Below are 12,724 nucleotides of genomic sequence, written 5' to 3'. Positions count from 1 at the left end.
AATATCACAGCGATAATTATGCCTTCACATTGATGTCCGATAAAGTTATCGGACATCAATGTGAAGAGGCGCCAATTAACAGCCGCTCGCGCAGAGCGCACCTCGAGCTGTTTGTCAGAGACCCAGTTCCATATCACTGTGATCTTAACCACATCGTTGTTGATCCTAACAATGTAGTTGTCGGCTATCGTTGTCTTTATCGGTGTTGGGTGGATGCTGCCGAGGCGATCCACTTCAATTGAAAACCCACTTTTTTAAATCATTATCGTCATCGTTATCGCTGCCGGTGGAAAAGAGCCTTTAGCCTTTGCTTCAACCATTCCTCTCTCCATTCTCCGTCTGTTGGATATGTGAGGGTCTTCATAATTATTCTTTAAGAGCAGTTAGCCGAGAGGTCGAACGCTAACCAGGTGGTCACAGACTAATTTAGCATCAGAAAGAATCAAAATCTTGGTATCAAGCAATGACACAGTTGTGTAAATAATCCCCAACCAATCACAGATCAGTGGCCATAGTAACAGCTGTCTAAGTGAGCGTATGTTAGAGTGAGTTGTGAGGATAGATGTGGTCATTTCAGTGTTAAGGGAAGGTAGCAATGGTACCAACGTAGGACACACATTGAAAGCTGACATTGATATGGAACTGAATAAAAAGAAATGAAGAAAGAAAACAAAAACACGTAAGAAAAAAACAAACAAACATGAATAGTGTTTATTCTCCATTGAGGTGTACGCGGTCCCTTCGCAAAATACATGACATCATCCCTGAAACAAGAACAGAGGGTTCGCTGAGGATGGGAATTGTCACAACGACGATGGTAAAAATGAAAACTTCATTCTCAGGCTCTCGCGTCTCTGAAGAAAGCAGCTACCACCTTTATTCCAGCTCCTCATAAAATATAAACCAAGATGTTTTTCTCAAGTTAAGGATATACCGTTGTATCATGGCATAAAATTAGCCAAGGACATACAGTTCAATCATTTCAACATGATTCACTTTTGTCAGTCATTTTGTTTCGACTCCCCCTTTCCCCCATCAGCCCCCGCCTCCCCCCCAAAGAAAAACAACAAATCCTGTGCCTCTTTCTTTCTGCGCAAGACAAAACAAAAAAACAATGCAGTCCAAAGAAACCCCCCTCCAAAGAAACAGGGAAAAAACCCAAAAGAAAAACAGCTGTTCAAGCAGTCCGTCAGTCTCTTTTTGCATTGCATTTGTCGACAGTGCAAAGACTAAATCATCAACGGCTTGGTGTTCCCTCCGCGTGTTTGGGCAGAGTAATGGCTTTGAACCTGGGTTGTATCAGTCACTTTACAGTCCAAGGTTTGAGAATTTGGGGTCATTTGCAAAGGGGGTGGTGGAACAACCTGCCAGACCAGACTTGGGGCAGACCAACAAAAGAAAAACAAAAAACATAGAAACACCATTCAACTGATGTCTAATAGGTAACACCCTGGAGTTTTGTCTTCTCATGTGAGCCAGTCACATGAATCTTTGCAGGGTTGGAGGTGTGTTGGTCACGTTTCCCTGTGACAACAAGGAAAGAATATGGGTGTCAAAAAATATGTATTTAACACCTATCAGGTTGGGTGATTTTATACCTTCAATTTATATAATTTGTCTCTCGCATACCTTTGCATACCTGGGTCATACCAAAGACTACAAAAAATAGGACCCAATGCCCCCCTGCCTGGCACTCTGCATCAAGGGTTGGATTGGGGGTAAGTCCCTGTGACATACTAGCGTCATGTCCAGGGGGTGTACATGTACATCAAGCTGCCTCACGCTACAGAAACAGGAGATAGGCTCCAGCCATATAGGCCGTAGGGCTCGGCAAGGCTTACTTACTTACTTAGTTGGAGCTAGCTAGTCACTCCAGCCGGGGTGACGAGGGCACTACTTTGCTATCGTGTTTGTAAAACATTGAGTCCAAGAGTATATAAAAATAATGCAAAAACAAGAACATGTGTAATTCCGTGTTGATTTCATGACAAAGTTCCACCATTACACACTCACACACACTTTTAGTAAACAAGAAATTAGAGAAGTATTTTTCTCTGGCACATCACAGCCTGCTGTGGTGTGTGACTGGACAGAATGAGCTGTGGTTTAGGTCAGATTGTATGCAACAGTGCCATGGGATTTGTGTCATTTCCTAAATGACATTTGGAAGGCAGCATACACTTATGTTTACTCACAGCCTCTGCTGTGGAGCCCTAATTTATTTTTGTTAGTGTCATACCCTGTTCTACCAAATGTTCTTAACAATACGCTAGTAAATCGGCACCCCGCTATTCCAGCTAACTCTTGAGCCTGAATTCGCTGTGGGACCAAGACAAGTACTACAGGTATGCAAGAGACACATTGTATAGGTCTATACTGTATCTATCTATCTATCTATCTATTCTATATAATATATATATATATATAATATATTCATGGGTTGCATTTGTAGTCCTACACCAGCCATTTTGAGGACCAACACAGGTGTTTTGATTAACGTAGAACATTGGTTCTATGCCAATCAGACAAATTGAACACCTGTGTTGGTCCTCAATATGGCCGGTTTAGGACTACAAATGCAACCCATGAATATATATTATATATATATATATATATATATATTCAATTGTAATTACGACAAAATGTTTCTATTCTCTGTATGTCATACTATAAGCTCTATATTCCCACTTTGCAATTCGTAATCAAAATGCAGAAGCATTAAATATCAAGCTTTTCAGGGGTAAAGTAACAGGGCTGCCACTAGAGTTCAGTAGTGTCTGCTCGCTGCCTCTTGGCTGACTCTGGCTCACACCGTCTCTCTCTATTATCAACACCGTGATCCACTTGTCCTCAAAAGACCTGCTTAGGGATGGATGGCTGAGGGGCTAAGTGCTGCGCTGCATATTGTGTTAGACTGCTGTAGCGCAGGAACAGCTTTGTTTGGCTAAGCCATTTCACAGGGCGCTGTCTCTGAGACTGCAACATCGACACGGCACAGGAGGAAAAAACTAGGAAGAATTCACTGCGATTCAAATGAAATAAACACGGCATTAATGGGACAAGATTTACAGTATGTTAACGTCAGTAACTGCTCCCAACGCCAACACACATATTTAAACATCTAAACGCCTTTTTACTGGAGGTAATAGCAGGATTGATTGTGTGTGTAGCATTATGTCTGCTTTCTACATTTGCCTCTCTTGCCAGTGTTGCTGACGTAAGTAGCCTGTACAAACATCTCTCTCAGCAGACTTGTGCTATCTCTCTGTGTCAGTCTTTGTGCTCGTCTCTCCATCTGTGTGGGGGTCTTACCGTTCTCACCTCCGTGCTGGCGGGTAGAGGGAGGGGGCTGCTGCTTGCTGACTGGCAACAATAGCTGGTGATGAAGAGAGACCTGTGGTTGGTTGCAAATAGTATTCTGTACATGGACATCTGATTTGTGCAATACAAGTCGTGAATTTCTAGCATTGGGGCCAAATGCAACTACAAAAAGGAATAATCAACTAAACAGTAATAATTGTATTTCTTGATTGAAATCAGCTGCTATGCTAACTGGCAACAAATTATTCTCCAAAAGCAATTTAATCATTATCAACAGTACTATAAGCAACACTTTGGTACAGTCAATCCATTTCCTAACCAATGATATGCTTTTAGGGTGAGACTAACCTGTGGCATATGACAGGTCATATTGCCCTGAGAGCAGGGGGTAACCCATGTGATGATGTGAGGGCATGATGCGCTGGGAGGGCGAGGAGCGCGGCCGGTCCACATCTCTCTCCCGTTCTCTCTCTCGCTCCCTTTCCCGATCTCCTCTGTCTCCTCCGCACCCTCTCTCCTGCTCTCTCTCTCTCTCCCTCTCCCTTTCATGGGAGGTTTTGTTGTCGCCCACCGTAGGGGACTTGCTCTTGTACTGGCTGGCATGCTGATGAAGTATGTCCAGGGCTTTGGAATCCGATGCAGATTTGGTGACGTTGGGGCTGGCACGGGATTTGTCGCTGCCCTCCTCGCCTCCAGCCACTTTAGCTCCATATGGAGAGAACGGGTAGCCTGCTGGTAGGTAGGAGCCTGAGTCATGGGGAAGAGATGGTTTGTTAAAAATTAACAATACATCAAATTGTGACACCATTATTATGGCTATTAATAAAATGATATTGGCCAAAAGTATACAACTGAATGATCAAAGGACCATATTCCGGTGATCTGGCATGTTTGACTACAGGGACTCATGGCATTCTGTCCATTTTCCGTTTTACATTTTACTCAAAATCTCAAAAAGGCCACTGAAGCCATTAATGGTTCCTTGTATGGCTAAGGCGGTGATTAGACAATGACATGTACAGACAGACAGCGGTATGGTCCTTTAACATTGATTCTTCACCACTCAGGTAAAGTGTGTGCATCAACAAAAAAAGGTTTCCAATAACAGCACGTGGAAACATTATAATGAAAACCACGCTTTTCGGACGTGCAGCCACATTATCAAACATATAATTTTCCAAATGTCTGTCTGTCTGAGTGTCTGTCTGTCTGAGTGAGTGTCTGTCACAGCGTTTCTCCTCAGTGGCTGGAGCAATTGATCTGAAATCGCATCACCATTAGCATATGAACACACCTGACATAACTGTGAAGCCCGTTTGTCACTTTCACAAATCATATGCTGTATATTAGCATTTTTATGGTGTATCTATATCTATTCTGCATCTAGCTTGAGGCATATCTATTCTGCATCTAGCATGAGGCAACATGTTTAACCAGCTCTGTGTGTGTGTGTGTGTGTGTGTGTGTGTGTGTGTGTGTGTGTGTGTGTGTGTGTGTGTGTGTGTGTGTGTGTGCAGGCGGGTGGGCGGGCGGGGGGTCGTTTGTCTTGCCCTGTTACAGATTTTGTCCAAAAATCATGCAGATCGGTACACAGTATCTCTGTAGCCATTAAACGAAACGGGTATTTCTTACATTGATGCCCCTACATATTATCATGCAAGCACCAGTTAAAGTTACTTTCCATCCCTCATATACTGTGTGCACAGTGCACATCCCATAACCCACACACTGCACATCATTTCGGAGCTCATATCTTTGAACGGGTAAGGGCTAGTCTAAATATAACTAAGGAAACCTCTGTAGACAGAATCTGTCTGTAGCATATGCACACAACTGATGCCTGACACCTGTTTTTCACTTCCCCAAAATGTAAGCCTTATATTAGAGTCTTTATGCAAACACCAGAGATTAGCCATTCGGGCTACAGCCCAGAAAGCGATGGGACGATGATCTACTGCGCATGTGTGGAATTACTGCACCCACTCTGTTATACTGTTGGCGTCCTGCACACACAGTGAACAAGCATAAACATAGAAAGAACTTTGATTTACGGGCTGCGTACACTGCGTTTGATGTGCGGTAGGGCGCTTTGGATATCATCTTCATAGCACTAGTGGAACATGCACACACGTGCAATGTCCAACCCAGGCCAGGCTGTTATTATTAGCACACATAGCTTAGCTACACTTCTCATGGTTGCGTGGGGGAGAGAGCACATCCCCACGCAATGGAACGGAGCATAGGGTGGTCCAACCTGCCTTCCCTTTGGGAATCAAAACATGTGGAGCTGCCCTGTTTGTGCATGTGTGCGAGCGTGTGCGTGCTTGGTAACTGGCAGGCATGGACTCATAGGAACACAATATGTCTACGAAATTAGAAAGTTGAGGGCGCTCTTCCTCAAACGTGAGCGATCCCAGGACTCCAGAAGAAGAACACCACCGGAAATTACGTCAGCCAAAAACATCCCGTCCGCTGTAACGCTACAACGGAAGACTGCGGTTGCAAGGTTATTTTAGAAGCGAGACGAGTCACATCCTTTGTTTACATCCGCATTGGAAGAACAATTCTATAGAACTCGAAAGATGAGGTAAAATCGGTAAAAATGCTGGCATATGTAGCGGTCATTAATTAATTAATACCCGGCAGTCGATGTGCTCTTTGATATTTAGCCATTTTGTTTAGCAACACATAATGCACTTTCATTCAAAGGGCAGAAAAGAACGCCATACCTGGGTAGTTCTGCATCATGACCGAGGGCATCCCCCTGTACCCAGGGTGGCTGGGGTCGTAGCCCTGTCCGTACGGGTAGCCGTGCATGTAGGGCATGTAGCCCTGGTGCTGTGCTAGCGGCGAGGAGAACTGCATGTGGGCATTGGAGCGCGGGTCTTTGCCCACCATGGCCCGGTGGTCCTCAGAGGAGATCCGTGGATCGGGAGGACCCTCTTTGGCGTCCTCTTTGGGACCACCGCTATTGTCCTTGGGCCTCAGTCTGTCGTCTTTCATCTTCCGGTCGCGTTCCCTGTCCCTGTCCCTCTCCTCTTTCCATCGTGGCTGCTGCTGCTGCTGTTGTTGTTCGTCTTCCGACTGGGGTTTCTCGGGATACTGTTTGAAGGAGAGCAGCGTTACTTTTTTCTACCTTTTTTCACTGACGAAAACTAAATAAGAACTATGAAGACTAAAACTAAGACAAAGTATATTGACAATTTCGTCAACAAATATAAACTAGAGACTAAAATGTTAAAGGAGGGACTAGTGGGGAAGAGATCCAGTAGAACAAAAAGACAGGTCATTTTATGATTCATTTTACGATCTAAAAAGTTCACAACGCGTCGCAGATGTGAGCTTGTAGATCGGCTATTTTCAGCATGCAGTGTAAAATCAGGCACCACTTTGTAGATTTTGATTATTATTACAAAACACACTAACCACTTCAGTCCAATATACTGTATATTTCAGCCATTTGAAAATGGCAGATCTACAAGCTCACAATGCGTCACATTTCAAAATATTTGTATACATTTTGAACTTGTGAAATGGGACATTCTGCACAATGAGTAATTTTACTTTTGTACTTTTACTCAAGTACATTTCATATCAAAACTTTTGTACTTTTACTCAAGTACATTTTGAATTCCGGACTTCTAAATTGCAGTACTGATACTGTTACTTAAGTAAAACATTTGAGTACTTTTTGCACCTCTGCCAGTAACACCAACAAACTCTTCTCTGAAGCATGCCATTTACTGTACCTGTCTGTACCACATAGCTTGTTCCATCCCAGTCGCTGCTCTGGACTCCAGCCCTTGCTTGGAGTCTTCCTTGCTGTGGTGGTGGCTCCCCCCTTCGTTGAGTTTCATCTTCAGCCCCTCGGCTTGCTGGGACTTTGAGTCCTCTGCCTTCATGCCCCCGCCCATGGACTTGGAGGAGGCTTCGGAAGGCGAGTCCCTAGATTTTCCGGGTGGCTGAGGCATCTTGCCCAGATCCAACTGGCCGGGGGCTTTGGAGAGGCTCGGCGGCATAGGGCCTTTCTGTTTCCACTCCTCTTTTATGGCGGATTCTCGTTCTTTCATGGCGGCGATGTCGGACTTCTTTTCGGCGGCGCGGTGTTGCTCAGCCACCTGTCGCTGCCGCTCCTCGTACTGTTGCCGGTAGGCTGGGTTGGTGTTCATCAAGTGGTTATGGTAAGCCTGGTCAGGATGGTATGCGTAAGGGGGCACATAAGCATACTGGTTGTAGTAGAGAGGTTGCATGTACATGTTGGAGCGTTGTTGGATGACTGAGGGTTGTTGTTGCTGCTGCTGTTGCTGCTGCTGCTGCTGTTGTTGCTGTTGTTGCTGATGTTGTTGCTGTTGTTGCTGATGTTGTTGCTGATGTTGTTGCTGATGTTGTTGCTGATGCTGTTGCTGCTGCTGTTGCTGCTGTTGCTGTTGCTGTTGTTGTTGTTGCTGCTGCTGTTGATGATGCTGTGCAGAAGTACTGCTATCGACTTTGCAGTCTTCATGAGGTTCAACTTTGACTTTTATGTCCACTTGGTCTTGGTCCTCCTCCCTTTTGATCTTAACCTGACCTTCGGCCAGAGGAGGGCCTGAGTTGGGTCCACTGGGACTGGGGCTAACATAGTTGGGGGAATAGTAACCGTCGTATCCTGCATAGTATGGGGATTCTTTATTAGGCGTCTGGTTTGGAAAAAGGTTTTTTTTCACGCTTTCCCTGACAGGCTGCTCTTCTGTCCTGGCTCTCCCCTCGCCATCCTCACCGGCGTCCGAGATGTCCGAGTATGCCGGACTGTTTGTTTTGACAGAAGAGTTGTCCGCGCCATTTTGGGTCACCCCGTGGAGTGGCGTGAGAGGCTGTGGCATCCCGCTGCCATCTATCCGACTGGCCACGCCGATGGACGGACTCGGCGCGTTGTCAGAGAAGCTGTAGATCTTGTCAGCCTCTGCCTTGATGCTGGCCAGGCGACTCTGGTGAGGATCCGAGGAGCCGTTGAGGAGCCCTTCCCCTTTACTCCCCGGGTCAGAGGATTCAGAGTACGGGATTTTACCTTCCTCCAGTTTCCCTCCTTTTCCCGGAGCTTTGGGGCTGTCGGCCTCTTTCCCACCTTCTTTCTTCTTCTTGTCTTTCTTCTTCTTGTCTTTGGAGATGCTGGGAGCGGGGTCTCCAATGGCGGGGGGCTTGGGCTGGCTACCTTTCATTTGGGGGCTTTTAGGGATCCCTTGTATCATGGGGGTCATCCCGGGAGAGGTGTTTGTATTCCCGGGAGGAAAGGAATAGAGCTGCTGACACGGGGTGGAACCGGTGCCGGCAGCTCGCGGCGACTTCATGTTCTTCTGTGCCATTTTGTCTGCCTTTGTGCCGCCGCTGGCCTTTTTGGATTTGTCTGAACCCCTCTTTTCATCCAGGCCATCGTTGCTGGCCTCGTCGGTGAGGCAGGGTCCATCTTCACATCCATCCATCGGCGTGCAGCCTGTTTCAGGTTCCGCGTCAGCCGTTTTCTTTTTACTCTGCCTCGAGCCGAACTTGCCAGGGGACGGAGAAGGACTTTGGGCATCGAAGCCTCTGCCTTTTGGCGTCACCGAACGGGCCGGAGACGGGCATCCTTTCTGAGAGATAGACGCTCCATTGCAGCTCCCTGGCTCTGGGTGGAGAGTGGAGTCCTCTCCATATTCACTGTCCCCGTCCTGTTCCAACTTTATGTCGTCGTCGTTGTGAGCACGGGCTTGGTGGTACTTGAGACCGTTCATGTGCTTGTACTTCTTGTTGCAGTTGGGGTGCGGGCAGTCGATGAGCACCGGCGAGGGGCAGCTGCGGTCAAGGGGAGGAGGAAGGGGTTCAGTCTTGACAGAAGAGACGGGGACACCGGTTGGTCCGACAACAGCGCCACTGTTGGAATTAGTCCGCATGCGCTTGCTGCCTTTCGTGTCCTCCGAGCTGGAGTTGGGTTCCATGTCTGAAGACTGTTTGGTTTTCCGTTTCCCGGCCGGCGAAGGACTGGCCTTGATGTCTTCCGTGTTGCTGTTGGGTGGCGTGCGGCGCTCCGACGGAGTCTGGCTACCCCTCCGCCCCTTGCTGTTGGAGGCGCCCCGAGTCTTGTTGTTGTTGTTGGTGCCTTTGTTGTCGGACGAGTTGCTGTTCTCGTTGATGGGCGTGTTGCTGTTGGGTCTCATCCTCTTGCCACGGCCACGGCCGTTCCTCATCTCCAGGTCACTTGTAGGGGATTCACAGAATCTGGAACAAACGTGAGCATGATTAGTGCTGTTATAATATAATACAGACATTTTGACTTCAATACAAGCTTCAATACTATGATCTTGATATAACAGACAGATAACTGAATATATAAGGAAAAACATGGAGACATGAATGTGTATGTATTCATTCATTTGTTTTTACATTTTGTATCGCCCATAAAAAAAAAAGATAATTGAAAATTAATCCAACATACACAAGTTAAGTACACTGACACTTTAATGTAATTTTGAAACAGGATTATTTGGCAATTTTGATTAGGGCCATAAAAAAATAAAAAAATAAAGAACCCACTAATCAATTACATAACTTTCTGTGATTACTCGCCATTAATCAACTTTTTTGCAATCACATTTACAATTAAGGATATTTAATTTTGGAACAAAACTACCACCAGATTAATCAGGAATCCAGACAGTAGACGTGTCTGTAGAAGTGGGTATACTCTAATAATTTCAAGAAGATTGTAACCATGTACTGTAGCTCATAGAAATTATTTAACCACTTAACCACGCCTTACTGTAGCTGTACAACAGTGTCAAGTGTTGAAAATAGCTACAAGCTACAAGCTCACAACGTCACAATGAGAAACATTGTGAGTTTATACTGTGAGTTTAACATTGTGAGTTTATACTTTTTTTGTGCTTACAATGTCATGCTCAAAATAGGGACGGCATAATGAAATTGATTAACACCAAATCCAGGCAATGTTAGATTGTGTAATGTTATTGAGTTTTTGTCATGTAAACTTAAACTGTATACTATAGCAACTTGATGCGATTGACCAGTGAACTATAAAAAGTCCACTGACTTTGTGTAACGGAGGTGATCCGAACCGCCCCATCCGGTTTCGAACCCCGGTCTCCCGCGTGAAAGTCCAATATCTTAACCATCGCTGCAAAGGGACATCCCTATGGAACGAGAGCAGATACTAGACTTTTGAGGCTTCAGGCTGGGGCTGCGTCTCATCACACTGTGTGACAGTCTACGACCCACCACATTTGCTTCATTGGTTGTCTTACTTGTTTATAAAGTAAAACATAAAATGTACTTGTCAGCATTATTTAACAACTAATTACAAAATGTATTCACTGTCCATGGACATGACGATGATTCTAATAATTACATCACTGAGTCACTAATAAATGTTCAGACAAGAATTTGTCACAATGCTATGTGTGATGCTACATGTATTTACAGTATATGCAATTTAATTCCATACTTTTCCATACTGTAGGAAGTGGAGCCCTGTAACAGTATGACTTTAAGGTAAATACGGTTTATACTGTATGTTCTGAGTGCTACACTGTATGTCTCTCAGTCTTCAGAATGCTTCTAACAAAATGAGGTAAGACCTAAACTGCGATATACTGTGTACCATTATATTTCCAAATAGTAGCCCGAGCGTTTAATTCTCTAAATCTATTTGAACCCCCGGCGGTAAAAAAAAATAAAGAAAGAACGGGCGTCTATTTACGATATTTATTTGCGTTCATTTGAACGGCGGTCAGACACCCGTCAGGTATTTGCTGCCTGGTAGCAATTTGCCCCCCCGGGCTCCTATTTAGAAATAATATGTTATAACACACCTTATACTAAGTTTACGCTGAACATGTATGCTCAGCATAAACCTTTGTCATTTAAAGGGCACTCTTAGTTTCATTATGTAAGCTCTACTTTACACCTTCCCGCATGGTTTAATAAAGCTTGAAAACCGCAAACCCATCATTTTGCCTTTAAACAACAATTCAGCAAAAGACAATACGGTTGAACCCTTCACCTGCCTTTTAATCTCGACATAATTCAGATCCTTAGAATAGCGGTTGGGTTTCTTGTCTCTATAATTGTAATGTAATTATCTGCCTGTGCAGCAGTGAAGGTTGGCAATCTGTGACAATAGAGAGAAACCGGTGCTAGGAGGATGAGTCACAGCTTCCCCTACAAGCCTCTCCAAACAATTTCAGCCTCAGCAGGCTATGTGAATACATCCGTAGTCTCACAGAGGTTCAGGAATTCAGAGTCATTACTCATCTCAAGCCTGAGTTTATACTCGGGCTGGAGATGGCTTTTTGAATTATTCATAGAGGGTGCCTAATGTAGTCATGCTGCAAACTGTAAGACAATCTGTGTGCAAATATACCCTGACAAACCGCACGTATTAAGCAAAGCAATGCCATTATTGATGGTGTGATATAGTCTAACCATAGTCTTATTTAGAGTACAGTTTTTAATATTTATAAATATGTATATATGTTATATAATTCTTATTCTATAAGCCAGTAATTTATACAATACCTTTTGTCATGGTGCAATTGGATACATTTACAAGGGCAGGTATTGTAAACTCATACAGAGTACATTTTAGGGGGTTTGAGCATAAAATGCATGAAAACAGGCCGACCAACGTGAATTACAAACCTCATCTTAAAAAGAAAGACAAAAAATCTCTTTCCACTGTGATAGAGGATGTTATACAGCGTTGAGGAAAAAAGCTATTAGTGCAATAATTGGATTCTGCAATCTGTGCTTGTTAGGAGCAGCATTCTATTTCTATCAGCCCCTCCTGGGAGGACGGAAGCCTTTTGCCAGCAAAGCAGCGAGTCCTGTTTCCCCAGGCTTGTAGAGATAAAGACTAGCAGAGGATAGACAAGTTTCTGCTGCACAATAGAAGATAGGTGCTGAATGCTATATCCTTGAGCAGAGGGGCTGATACAACAGATTTCTATCGGAGTGTGTGTGCTCTTTATGAAAAGGTTAAGGGACCAAGTGCAGCTGGGATGGAGAGCAAGCAGTAATGATTGATGGCAGCCGTGTAGCAATGCTGCTTTTCTTTCCACCTTGGCATTTAGAACTGGTGGTGGAAAGTAGCTAAGTACATTTACTTACTGCAGTGGTTCCCAACCTGTGGGTCGGGTCCCCAAATGATGTTTTTTTTTTTTTTGTGGCGGGGGGGGGGGGGGGGGGGGGGGGTCCCCACTCCCCAGATGATTAACTTAAGTGTACAACACTGTTTTCTCTCTCAACAGTAAACAAACCAATATAAAGTTTAAGTGTATGGCACATTTCTAAAGTGTCAATTTAAGGACTTTTTTTTAAATCTCTGAAATGACAAATTAGATCCCTGTGATGCCAGGGGAACCAAATCCCTTTTATG

General features: G+C 44.7%; 1 protein-coding gene across 2 annotated transcripts in view; it reads right to left on the bottom strand.

The window, feature by feature from the left end:
• Window positions 1–1,095: 1,095 nt before the first annotated feature.
• The window catches only part of znf609b (zinc finger protein 609b), a 120,460-nt gene continuing 108,831 nt past the window's right edge, over window positions 1,096–12,724 (bottom strand). Inside the window, exons 5-9 of one of the 2 annotated variants that reach the window (XM_080729600.1) lie at window positions 7,071–9,549; window positions 6,051–6,423; window positions 3,670–4,068; window positions 3,313–3,394; window positions 1,096–1,524 (exon numbers count right to left, since the gene is read on the bottom strand). In XM_080729600.1, coding sequence (XP_080585726.1) covers window positions 3,318–3,394; window positions 3,670–4,068; window positions 6,051–6,423; window positions 7,071–9,549 — 3,328 coding nt within the window. In that variant the 3' untranslated portion in view covers window positions 1,096–1,524; window positions 3,313–3,317. The remainder of the gene's footprint in view (window positions 1,525–3,312; window positions 3,395–3,669; window positions 4,069–6,050; window positions 6,424–7,070; window positions 9,550–12,724) is intronic. The other variant, XM_080729601.1, reaches the window with a different exon arrangement.

The sequence above is a fragment of the Nannobrachium achirus genome (genome assembly GCF_963921795.1).
Source record: "Nannobrachium achirus genome assembly, chromosome: 7".
Lineage (NCBI taxonomy): Eukaryota > Metazoa > Chordata > Actinopteri > Myctophiformes > Myctophidae > Nannobrachium > Nannobrachium achirus.
Note: the sequence above shows the minus strand (reverse complement) of the source record. Positions and strands in the feature narration are given on the sequence as shown.